Source organism: Hipposideros armiger, unplaced genomic scaffold (genome assembly GCF_001890085.2).
Source record: "Hipposideros armiger isolate ML-2016 unplaced genomic scaffold, ASM189008v1 scaffold_558, whole genome shotgun sequence".
In the NCBI taxonomy this organism is placed as follows: domain Eukaryota; kingdom Metazoa; phylum Chordata; class Mammalia; order Chiroptera; family Hipposideridae; genus Hipposideros; species Hipposideros armiger.
Window position 1 is genome coordinate 1,061,127 of NW_017731908.1, and position 12,797 is coordinate 1,073,923.

At 35.9% G+C, this 12,797-nt stretch overlaps 1 protein-coding gene across 1 annotated transcript in view; it reads right to left on the minus strand.

Annotated features, from left to right (window-relative positions):
- Positions 1-12,797, minus strand: part of SMC2 (structural maintenance of chromosomes 2) — a 53,431-nt gene that overhangs the window by 31,806 nt on the left and 8,828 nt on the right. The window contains exons 6-12 of the mRNA XM_019623692.1: positions 11,710-11,943; positions 11,339-11,488; positions 4,209-4,442; positions 2,627-2,786; positions 2,007-2,124; positions 1,242-1,380; positions 746-865 (exon numbers count right to left, since the gene is read on the minus strand). Of these exons, the coding sequence (XP_019479237.1) occupies positions 746-865; positions 1,242-1,380; positions 2,007-2,124; positions 2,627-2,786; positions 4,209-4,442; positions 11,339-11,488; positions 11,710-11,943 (1,155 nt within the window). The remainder of the gene's footprint in view (positions 1-745; positions 866-1,241; positions 1,381-2,006; positions 2,125-2,626; positions 2,787-4,208; positions 4,443-11,338; positions 11,489-11,709; positions 11,944-12,797) is intronic.

Here is a 12,797-nt window from a genome sequence, read left to right on the forward strand (position 1 = left end):
CACAAAAAGTACAGTAAACAAGGGTAAGGTTGCTTTCCAGATTTAAGTCCTTGTCTTTTGTAGATTCGAGTTTCTAAAGATAAGGTTAACTATTCTTCCTGATGTAGAGGGAGACACCCTTACAAACAGAGATTTCCATTAGAAATGTAAATGTCTTTTACAAAGGATTGCATCTACTTGGTTTGCGGAGTTTCTCCCGGCCTAAAATAATTCTTATGCCAAACAGATACATTTTAGGGTGACAAGTTCTGCTTCCCTACAGCTTCTAGGCTACAAACCTGTACAGCATACAACTGTATGGAATATTGTAGGCAACTGTAACACAATGGTATGTGTGTAATGTGTCACGCTATAACGTTACTAAGGCTAGGACTTCACTAGGCCATAAGAATTTTTCAGCCCTATTATCATCTTATAGGACCACGGCCTTATATAAGGTCCTTTGTTAACTAAAATGTCTTTATGGGGTGAGTGATTGTATTACCACCTGTTAGTCATGCGACTTGACTTAATGTTTAAAGAGATTCTAATACTAAAACATTGAAATTTCAAAGGCAGTTTTAAGTTTTAGCCTTCCAACATTTCTATTCTATTTCCATCTATTCACAAACACCAACTCTACTTTTTGTATCTTAATTTTTTAAAGTATGATATCAATAAAATTTTACAGCTCTGCGTATGAGTATGTCCTCTAATTAAAAAAAAAAAAGTTAAGATGCAGCTAAAACATTTAAATAAGACTTACAAGGTTCTGAGCAATCCTCAGAGTTTCTGGAGCAATACATGTGGCAGAAATTTTATTGAGTGGGATTATAGTGTATCGACGCTTCAGTTCCCCCTTTTGTAGTAGCTTTTTTCCAGTAACCTAAAAAATTGTGCATTTGAAATAAAACAATACATATTAGTAATGATGACAGAAAACATTCAAATGGATGGAAAGAGTACACATTTAGGAATCCATAATCAAATAAATGTTTAGTGCCTGCTATCCTGAATAATCAAAGTCTAAGATTGATAATATGCACTCTAGATTCCTAAGTAAGCATGAGACTTCCTCTGGAATACAGCTAATCAAATATAATCAATACTATAGTAAAAAAGTCATTAAGAATAGTTTTACCCTGTACAGATAAGCAACCATATGAGAGGCTTAAAACATCAAGAAAGTACTGAATTCTAGCAGCAGATGACTTTTCAGGCTGAACAGCAATCATAAATTGCCTTTATTAAAATCAATTTACCTCTGTGTCTACTACAACATTGTAGAGTCGTTCTCCAGCTACCAATTCTAAAGCTGTGGTTGCAGAAGTGTCTTTCACACTAATCAAAGAAGCTACAAGTCCTTTCACACAATTTCTATTCCAGTTCTTCTCTGGATCCCTGAAATGGAAAAGATGACAAAAATTAATCTTAGATAAGAAAATAAAAAGTTGTTTGTATATTACTACTCAAGAGTTCAGACAACACATTAAATTGAAAGCAAAATCATATAGTTTTAACAAATCCAAAATTTTAAAATGCCCAGATGACTAGCCAGCTATTGTTTGTAAATCAATTGAAAGATCTTTCAGTATATATATATTATTTTCAATGCAACAAAAAGGACTTTGTGACTTTCTAATCTTTGTAGTGCATATATTACCGTAAGTATTCCATGAAAAAAAACCACATAATAAAAAAGATTGTAAAATGTTAATGTAGATATTTAACATTAATGATACAATAACTTTAAAGAAACTTTGGACTGGAATGAAGACCAAAATGAGGGGAATTGAAGATTAGTCAAATGGGCAGCCAGTAAATTTCACAAGAATTCCCCCTGCCAACATTTTAAACATATCAATAAACATTTAAGGAAAAAAATAGTGTTTAAGGTAAGGCAGCTTACAATAATTTTCATATGAAAATCTTAATGTCCATGAAACATTCAGGTTGCCTTCCAGCTTAAATTATATATATATACCTTGGTTATTACTATGTTAAAATTCAAGATTTAAATCTCCTACCTGTAGGCAAATTGAAGGTTGGGAAACCTGGCCAGGAGAGCTTCATATGTTTCTTTCAATCTACTGATATCACGAGATAGCTGCCTTCGCTTTTCCAAAAGCCTTTCCTCCTTGTTTTCTGAAAAGAAAATCATAAGTAAATTGAAACCAAGTTTTAAAAATTGAATATTCTACTGTTTTAAGGAAAATATTCATAACCTCTATTTCCAAAGTATTTCTAGAATCAAAATACAAATTTCTGATAAGCATTAAATAAAAAGCATGCTTAACATTCAAATTTCTATCAAGTGTCAAATAGACATTATTTCCAGCAAAAAATACACATTCATTCTAATAAACAGATGACTTGAATGCCTACTAACGTCGAAATATACAAATAAAATTTTTGAGTTTTCATGTGGCACTTTATAGTGACTGAAGCAGGAAATTCTCAGTAGTGAGTTTTTAAAAATTCAAAGTGCTGTTTTATACTTAGATATTTTTATGAAATATTTACAAACATTTTTATGCTAATACTCATTAGTAGGCTAAAAGATTTTTTTACTTGTTATTCACTTTAAGTTAGTTTTCTGTCAACAATCACAATCTCCTAATGATTTAATATGTCTTTTAAAACAAACCTTCATAATTTAGCTTTTTCATTTCGGCTTCAAGTTTTTCTTTAAGTTTCTTCACAGCCTCTAGAGCTTCTTGATCCTTCCTGTAGCCACTATCCATGTTCTTAACTTCAGCTTTTTTAGTCTTTAATTCTTGTTGGGCATGTTTCAATTTCATCTGAGCCTATAGTAGAAAAATGTAACAGACTATATGCGGCAGATAGTGCTAGTGATTAAATGCCAGATTCAGATTGGTTTGAGAGAAATCAGCCTTGAAAACCTAAATGGTTACTTGGATTAACATCTCAACAAATCATTTCCCAATATTTTTTCTTCGAAAAACTACTTGAGTATAACTAATATATGCTTAACATAAATCATTAAATAATTTATAATTTAAGTCCATCTTTTTATAAAATCTGACATTAATGAGTTAAAAAATTATATCAAAGAATAACTGTCATTAGCTGGTAAAAATAAAAACACAATAGAATGCTACAAATCCCAACTCCAGCTCTCTTCCTTTCCACTTAGGTTGTATTTGTGTATGTTTGTGAGTGTTGTCTAACAGTAGAGAAGCTGTATTAAGCAATGAAAAATAGCATATATGAAAGGGAAGCTAAACTGACAGAAATTTACATGCTAGGAGTCTGATATTTAAATGCTAGTTTATATATAATTGAGCGCTATTCCTTAAAACCATGAACTAGTATTCTAAGATCTGCTTGTATATGGGTGTATCCTCCCTCTAAAACTTAATAATGGTGGACTTTCCCCTATACAAAATAAGGTTACACAAAACCTGAGAGGGCTTCAAAGTTTTTTTCCTATTCATTTCTTACAAACTTTTTGTGACCATCATCTTCTAATGAAAAAGCTGCAAAGATGTATCAGAAAACCTTGAATGGGATTAATACACAAACACACATATTTTTAAAGATGACTCTTCCATTTAAAAAAGACTAAAAGAATGTGTATGTATATACATTTTTTCTTTCTGCGATCAAAACTGTTTCTCATTCACATAACTTTAAATTGCACAACTATCTAAACAAATTTGAAAACCATGACAGTAAACTGACACGCTTCTGAAGAGCGTGAAATCAGAGTAAGGAAACCAAAGCGTGGAATGGGGGTAAATGGGAGGTAGACATACTTCCAAGGAGTATGTTGTCAAGATTCAGAAACAAAACTTTAAGAACTAGGTGTGGTGAGCCTAGAAATGAAGAGGACGTTTTTGTATTCCTGTTAAAGCCTAGGACTTCAACTTTATGATGTCAAAAAATCAGCAAAAGGATAAATACATTGACTAACGTCAATATATCCCATCTAGTGCTACAAACAGAATAAAGCATTTATTGCACTTATGATTTCAATTAACCTATAAAGGTATTTTGTTTACAGGCATCTTAAAACATCATCAATATTTAGCAATCAATATATTTGAATTTCATTGTATTAGATGCTACAGAGTGGCAGAATACATTAAACAAGTTCCTTGTTGATTTGATTATTTTTAACATTTTATAACAATTGCCAAAGCATAAATGTGAAGCAGCTTCTCAAAAAAACCAGCTGTCACATAGTGCTTAATGTCTACATTTACCTGTTTGGCTTCTGTCTGAGCTTTACTTATGTCATTTTTACAGGCCATCATTTGACCAGCAAGAGTTTCTTCTGCTCCATCTTCATTACTGGACAGGCCGGCAGAAACAGCATTGAAGTGCTGCTGTGCAGCAGCCAAAGCTTCGGCATCTTTATGACTTGCTTCCTGAAGGGTGTTCAGCCCATCTGCAATTTTTTTAACTTCTTTTTCCTTTGCTGCTAGAGTTTTAGAATCCTTTAGGAAGTAAGAGTTTCAGATTGGCAAGTATTAAATTGTAGGAAAAACATCCATTTTCTTATACACATATAAACTTACATCATCAATTTTTATAGCAATTTGAAGTGGGTATGGTAAGAAGAAAAATAACTGAATCATCATAATTTTATTCCCATTTTGAAATTTGCTCTCTGTTTTTAGGATAAATGTGGCTCTTAACCTATTAGAAATACTTTCATGTTATAGTTGAATCTGTGAGATATAAACATCATTGCAAATTTAAACAAACCACTTTAAGAAACTACGAGTCAATTTTTAAATCTAAAAAACTGAAATAGCCATCTTACACCATGTTTAAAAGTAGAGATTTTAGAATTAAGAGCATGTATATGAAAATATTTTTATAAACTGTTTAAGGGCCACAAAATTTAAGTAATTAAGTAATTGTGTGGATAGCATTACTTAACACCTTTGAAGTTACATTAACCAGCTATCTAGCACTATGCAAGCTACCAGCACTAAAAAACACAAACAACCTAGCTATATTGTTTACGTAAATGTGACCACAAATTGTGGCCCACTTCTTTAATTCATGATTCATTAAATATTAGATGCTTACTATGTACTGGGCATTGTTCTAGACATTAAAGATACAGGTGCTTCAGTGAGTCTATTTTTGGGTGAAAACATAGTAAGCAAATAAAGGTAAAGGGTGGAAAGTGATGTAGACTACTGTTTTAAGAATGATGAGTGAGTCTTTTTGTGATAACATTTTGAGTAGAAAACTAAATGAAATAAAAGGAGTGACTGTGCTAATACTGGAGGGACAGTATACCTGGCAAGCTCTAAGGAATATGCCTGAGGAACTGTGGTTGGAGCAGTGTGCAACTGGTGAGGAGCCAGGGGTCATATCATGGAGGGTCTTGTAAGCCATGGTAAAGACTTTGAATGTAATTATACATGTCACTTTGAAACAATTTAAGGATTATAAGCACAAGAGTGATGTGATCCAGTTTGTTTTTTAGCTTCTGTAAAGAACAGACTGTAGTGGCAAGAGTAAAAGCAGCGCAACTAATAAGCACTCTGCAGTCTGCCTCATGGGAGGGGAAGGCATGCAGCCAGGTTAGCAGGGCTGCAGGTGGCTATGTTCTGCATACATTTTTAAAGTCAACAGAATTTGCTGTTGGATTTAGATGTGGGATTTGAGAGAACAGGGGGAGTACTCCAGGAGGACTCTAGGATTTCTGGACAGAACAATTAGGTTAACACTGGTACCCTTTACTGACCTGAGAAAATTCAGTAATTCAGGCAGATTTGGGTAGGTGGGGAAAATTTAAAAGTTCTATCTTGGATATGTTATTAATAAGTTTTAGACCTTGTTAGTCATTGATATAAAAATGTTAAGTTGCTAGACAAATGAGTCTAGAATTCACAGAAGGAAGGAGTCAAGGCTAATTATAGATTTGAAAGGCAACAACATATAGATAGCATTTAGGGCTATAGGACTGAATGGGATCACCTAAGAAATGAATGTATATGGAAGTCTGAGCACCAGCTTTGGGGCATGCCAATTTTGTATTTTGATTTGTATTTCTAACCTGGATTCAGTATTTGGATATGAAGAAGAAGCCATGTTGAGGCCAGTAGGAGGGGTGGAGACATGGAACAGGCAGGTGCCACGTCCATGGTGTGGCGATTAAGAACTGGGGGGCATATCTCGCCTGTGGAAGTCCCCCTGAGGAGGAAGGGGTCCCAGCCCTAACCATGTTCCCCGGACCACAGCTCCAGTGCCAGAAAGAGGACTCCCCATAACTCTGGATGTGAAAACCAGGAGGGACAGCATCCAAGTGAAATGGAGCGGTGCTGGAGACCTAGGCACTGCAGGTCTTAAAAGGCCTGCACACACTCGCTTACAAACTCACTCACTCTGAGCTTCAGCGCATAGGCAGCAGCTCGAAAGCACCAGGGACACACAGGGAGAACTAAACTGACTACTTTCAGGATGAGGGCGGGAAGGGCAGAGGTTCTGACAGCTCCCTCTGAGATGCAAGTGCTGGCAGGCACCATTGTTCTTTTGTGGAGTCCTCCCTCCATCCAGCTGGCCCAGTGCAGGAGGGTACCAATTCTGAGCTCTTCATTTTCTCTTCCCTGGTGATTCTCTGAGACCCCACCCCACCCAACACGCCTGCCTCACAGAACCTCTTCCCGTGTCTCCTCAATAAAAGCAGCCCACCTAGACTTGTGCTGTGGACTTTTCTAAAATCTCTCAGAGGTCCACAAACTCCAAACAAGCCTCATTGTGTCCTTCACCTCTTGCTTAGCTACCCCAACCCTTGCAGAAGCAGTGACCGGTCTCAACTTGCAGTGTAACTTCCATCAGGTAGCCCCAAGCCTGCATAAGCAGTAGCTAGTCTTGGCTGGGAACATAGACTCAACTAAATGACCACAAACCCGGCACAAATGGCAGCTGGCCTCAGCTCACATCGTGGTGCCCACTAAAGGTTCTCAAACCAGATACTAGTAGAAGCCAGTCAAAGTTCACAGAATAGCCTCTCATACGTGCATACAAACCCAGCACAAATAGCAACCAACCGCAGATCACTTTGCAGCTCCCACCAAATGGCCCCAAGACAGGCACAAGCAGTGCCTGACCTTGACCAGCATCGGAGCCCCTCCCAAGAGGCTCCAGAACCAGAACACCTGATGGCTGGCTTCAGACCATATCAGAGTACCACCCAACCAGCGCCACAAACAACACACCCAAAGGGCGGACTCACCTGGCATTAGAGCCCTGCTAAAAGTGACTCCAACTCTGTGGGGTCAGCCCCTATCCTACACAACAGCTTGTCTGGTGTGATCATGGCCAGTCCTCACAGATAGTCAGCCTGAGGGTCAATCCCACCCACCGACATGCCAATAGCAATCAAGGCTGAACTACAATAGGAGTGCACAACAACTCACACAAAGGATACCCCTGCAGCACTCAGCTCAGGTGATCAGCCACTGTGTCCCATAGGACACCCAATCCATACAGCCACTCTGCCAAGGCTGGGAGACACAGCACATCTATCTAATACACACAAACACAGGGAGGCAGCCAAAATAAGGAGACAAAGAAACATGTCCCAACTGACGCCACAGAAACACAAAGGATTATAAGGAAATGTCACAATTATATGTCAGCAAATCAGACACCCTGGAAAAAACGGGTAAACTCTCAGAAACAATCTTTCAAGTTTAAATCTGGAAGAAACAGAAGTTCTGAACAGGCTGATAACTACTAATGAAATAGAATCAGTAATTAAAAACTTACAAAAAACAAAAGTCCTGGACCAGATGGTTTCACAGGATAATTTTACCAAACATTCAAAGAAGAATCAATACCCATCCTTCTCAAACTATTCCAAAAAACTGAGGAGGGAAGGCTTCCAAACTCATTTCATGGGACCAGCATTACCGATACCAAAACCAGAAAAAGATACAACAACAACAACAACAAAAATAGGCCAATATCCTGATGAATACAAATGCAGAAATCCACAGTAAAATATCAGTAAACTGAAGTCACCAATACATTAAAAAGATCATACACCATGATTAAGTGGGATTTATTCCTGCATGCTGGATGCAAGGTTGTTTCAACATCCACAAATCAATTTATGTGATTCATCACATAAAAAAAACAAAGGATAAAAATCACAAAATTATATCAATAAATACAGCAAAAGCATTTCATGTAATCCAATATCCATTTATGATAAAAACTCTCAGAAAAGTAGGGACATAGGGAATATACCTCAACACAATAAAGGCCACATATATGACAAACATACAACTAACATAATGGTGAAAAGCTGAAAGCTTTTCTTCAAAAATCAGGGAGAAGACAAGAGTGCTTACTTATTCTCACCACTTTTATTCAACAAAGTACTAGAAGTCCTAGCCAGAGCAACTAGTCAAGAAAAAGAAATAAAAGGCACCAAAACTGGAAATAAAACTGTCATTATTTGCAGATGACATACTACAGAAAACTCTAAAGATTCCACCAAAAAATGATTAGAACTGATAATGAATTCAGTAAAGTGGCAGGATACAAAATTAGTATTCAGAAATTGGTTGCATTTTATACACCTATAATGAACTATCAAAAAGAGAAATTAAGAACACAATTCCATTTACAATTGCTTCATAAAAACAAAACAAAACAGAAAAGCTAGAAATAAATTTAACCAAGGAGGTAAAAGAGGTGTACTTAGAAAACCATGACACACTGAAGAAAGAAATCGAAGATACAAATAAATGGAAGGATATATACTATGCTCATGGATAGGAACAATTAACATCGTTAAAAATGTCCGTACGACCCAAAGCAATCTGCAGATTCAATGCAATTGCTACCAAATACCGATGGCATTTTTCATAGAACTAGAACAAATAATCTTAAAATTTATGTGGAACCACAAAAGACAATGAATAGCCAAGGCAATCTTGAGGAAGAATAACAAAGGTGGAGGCATCATGCTACCTGATATCCACCTAAAGAGGGTGCCAAAAAAATGTATACACATTTTAAGGGGAAACTGTATTACAATTGTAATACTCAATATATACCAATAACAAAAGATGAATAGACATCACATTTGACTTCTACAATTACAACAGGTGCTCAGAGTGTTTACCATCAGCATCCAGACACTTCTGATTACAGCGAACTACTGCTTGAGCAGCGTTGACCAAAGTGTCCACTTGTATACATTTTTTTTTGGCACCCCCGGTATACTACAAGGCGATAAGAATCAAAACATCATGGAACTGGTATAAAAAGAGACACATAGAGCAATGAAACAGAACAGAGAGCACAGAAATAAACCCACACGTATATGGTCAACTAATCTATGAAAAAGGAGGCAAGAATATGCAATGGGGTAAAGACAGTCTCTTCAATAAATGGTGCTGGGAAAACTGGACAGATAAATGCAAAAACAAAAGAACTAGACTACTTTCCTTACACCATATACAAGAATAAACTCAAAATGGATTCAAGACCTAAACGTAAGACCCAAAACCATAAAACTCCTAGAAGGAAACATGGGCAGTAAACTCTGACATTGTTCTTAGCAGTATTTTTTTGGATGTCTCCTTTGGCAAGGGAAACAAAAGAAATAACAAATGGGACTAAATCAAACAAAAGTTTTTGCACAGCAAAGAAAAACAACAGAACAAAAGGACAACTTACTGAGTAAGAGAAGATATTCGCCAATAATACATCCAATAGGGATCAACATCCAAAATATATAAAGAACTCATACAACTTAACACCAAAAAACCCCAAACAATCCGATTTAAAAATGGGGCAGAGGATCTGAAAAGACATTTCTCCAAAGAGGACATACAAATGGCCAATGGACATATGAAAAGATGCTCAACATCACTAATCATCAGAGAAATGCAAATAAAAACCACAATGAGTTATCATCTCATATCTGTTAGAATGGCTATCATCAATCAATAAATAAACAAGCATTGGTGAGGATGTGGAGAAAAGGGAACCCTTGTGCAGTTTTGGCAGGACTGTAAATTGGTGCAGCCACTATGGAAAACAGTATTGAGGTTTCAAAATATTAAAACTACAACTACCACATGAGCCAGCAATTCTACTTCTGGATATTTATCCGAAAAAACCCAAAACACTAATTTGAAAAGATATGCATCCCTATGTTCAATGCAGCATTATTTGCAATAGCCAATATATGGAAGCAAACTAAGTGTCCATCAATAGATGAATAAATAAGAGGCGGTACATACATATAATGGAGTATTACTCAGGTATAAAAAAGAATGAAATTTTGCCATTTGCAACAATATGGATGGACCTAGAAGATATTATGCTAAGTGAAATAAGTCAGACAGAAAAAGACAAATACCATATCTCACTTATATGTGGAATCCAAAAAACAAATGAAACAAAACAAAAACAAACTTATACAGAGAACAAATTCATGGTTGTTAGGTGGGAGAGGAGTTTGGGATAGGTGAAAAAAGGGAAGGGATTAAGTGGTACAAGCTGACAGTTATAAAAATAGTGTAAAGATGGGAGTGTAAAGAACAGCATAGGGAATAGTCAATCTAAGTAACTATCTACGGTGTCAGATGGGTACTAGACTTATGGGGGAGCACTTCATAAGTTATATAAATGTCTAATCACTATGCTATACACCTGAAATGAATATAACATTGTATGTAATTTGTAATTAAAAATTAAACAAAACAAACGAACAAACAAGAACAGTCCTATTAAAACATAAAAAATCTCAAGCTTCTGCTCAACCAACTCCAGTAGCTTCCCATGCCACTTGGAGGAAAGGTCAAAATCCTTCACACGGTCTTGTAAAACCACATGCGACCCTATATTCTATGACCTTTCCGCATTCCTACTATATGCTTACTGCTAACCAACTACACTCATGTCCTTGCTTTTCCAAAACTTTTGGCACTGGGGCAATTCCTGTTCTCTTGCTTGGACCACCTTCCCCCATAGCCTCCCAATTTATCGTCATGGTTCTCTGACCTCCTTTGGGTCTTTAACGAAATATCACCCTCAATGAAAGCTTCAATGGCTACCTATTTTAAAAGCTCAATTTGCTCTCCTCTCTCCTATACTCATCTTCTCTCCTGCTTTATTTTTTTCTCCACATCAGTCATCATCATATAACCTGCTTTATATTTATTTTTTTTCCTTTATTATTTCCCTCATTGGACCGAAGACCCACAAAGCATTTTGTCCTTTTGTCATTTTGTCCTTTGGTATATACACAGCCCAAACAACTACACATGGTCCGTAGCGGGCACTCAATAAATATGAACAGAATAGGATAAATGTATAGTAGTGAAATTAAGTAAGCTTATTTGCTTACCTCAATCATATTTTTTTCCAGCTCTTTGCGTTTGTTCTCTTCACTTGTCAGATTTTTCTTCTTGAGATCAAAGGCGCTTTGAGATTTAGTATTAACTCTCTGAGCTTCTGCAAGAGCATCTTCTAAGGATCGGAGTACACCTCCAGTTTCCTATAATCAAATGTGCTCAATTCAATCGGTATACTTAAAATCAGTTCACGTTGTCAATTTCTTGTATGATTTCTATGAATTATTTTTATAGGCTATTTTATTGTCATACTTTAAGATTAACAAATCAATATGCAAGACAATGCCCACTGAACCCGTTATTGTATACAATGTAATATTTTTCTTCACAGAGTATATCATCTATTCTAACACATATGCCTGACCTTATCTTTTCTTTTTTCCAACTCTTCTATTTCATGGCTAAGTGTTTTTATTTTTTTATCATTGTCAGACAATTCCTCTTGGAGCTTAACAATTTTATCCTGCATTTCTTTTAACTCCTCAGTTGAGCGTTCTTTGGTATCTTCAGCCAGCAAAAACTGATAAGCAATATGTAAACGACTCAAGTGTTCTATTTCCCTCATAACTTTTTGGTATTCCAAGTAGGAAGATCTTTCCTGAAAAAGAAATCACCAATAAAGCATAACTCAAAATTTGTATTTTAAACAAGTTTGGAAAGAATCAAACAACAGCAACATGTATAAAATTTCCCATTATATAATAGATTTTGTCTTGGACTAAGTGATCATGGATTATAAATTTTTGGAAACTTTAACATCAGAACTCTGGCTTTTTAGATAGCATTATACCATCTCTACTGAATCCTCTGTGGCTATTCCTTCTAATATATATTATAATCAGGCAGTTGGGATTAACACAGAAATGTGGACATAACATTCTTAGACTGGGGGTAGTAAGAAGTTTATAAATACAACCTATATAACCACCAATGATACACTATTAAATGTATTTTGTGATAATACAGTCATCCCTCTGTATCCATGGGGGATTGGTTTCAGAGGCGCCCCTGGATACCAAAGTCTGCAGATGCTCAAGTACCTTATAGAAAATGACACAGTACAAAGTATACGTATTACCAAAATGTCTACCCAGCATTCATTCATTTAACTATTTATGGGCATTTACTCACACATTACTAAACCTGATTCCTATAAGGACTCACTAGGGCAGACATAGCAACAATTAAAATTCCCAATTAGCTGATAAACAAATTCAGAGTACTTTAATGTCCATATTGCCAGACTTAGAAAGAATTTGGCAAATTCATGTATGAAACTGATAATAGATTTAAACTCATGATCAACTGTTTTCTACTAAATCATGCATACAAAGGGGTATCTTCAAGATGACAATTTTTCAGATTTTCCAACACTTATGCTATTATATGGATTCAGAAGACAGCTTTGACAAGCATCAAATTTTAATAAGAACTTAATAAATTCCTACATGT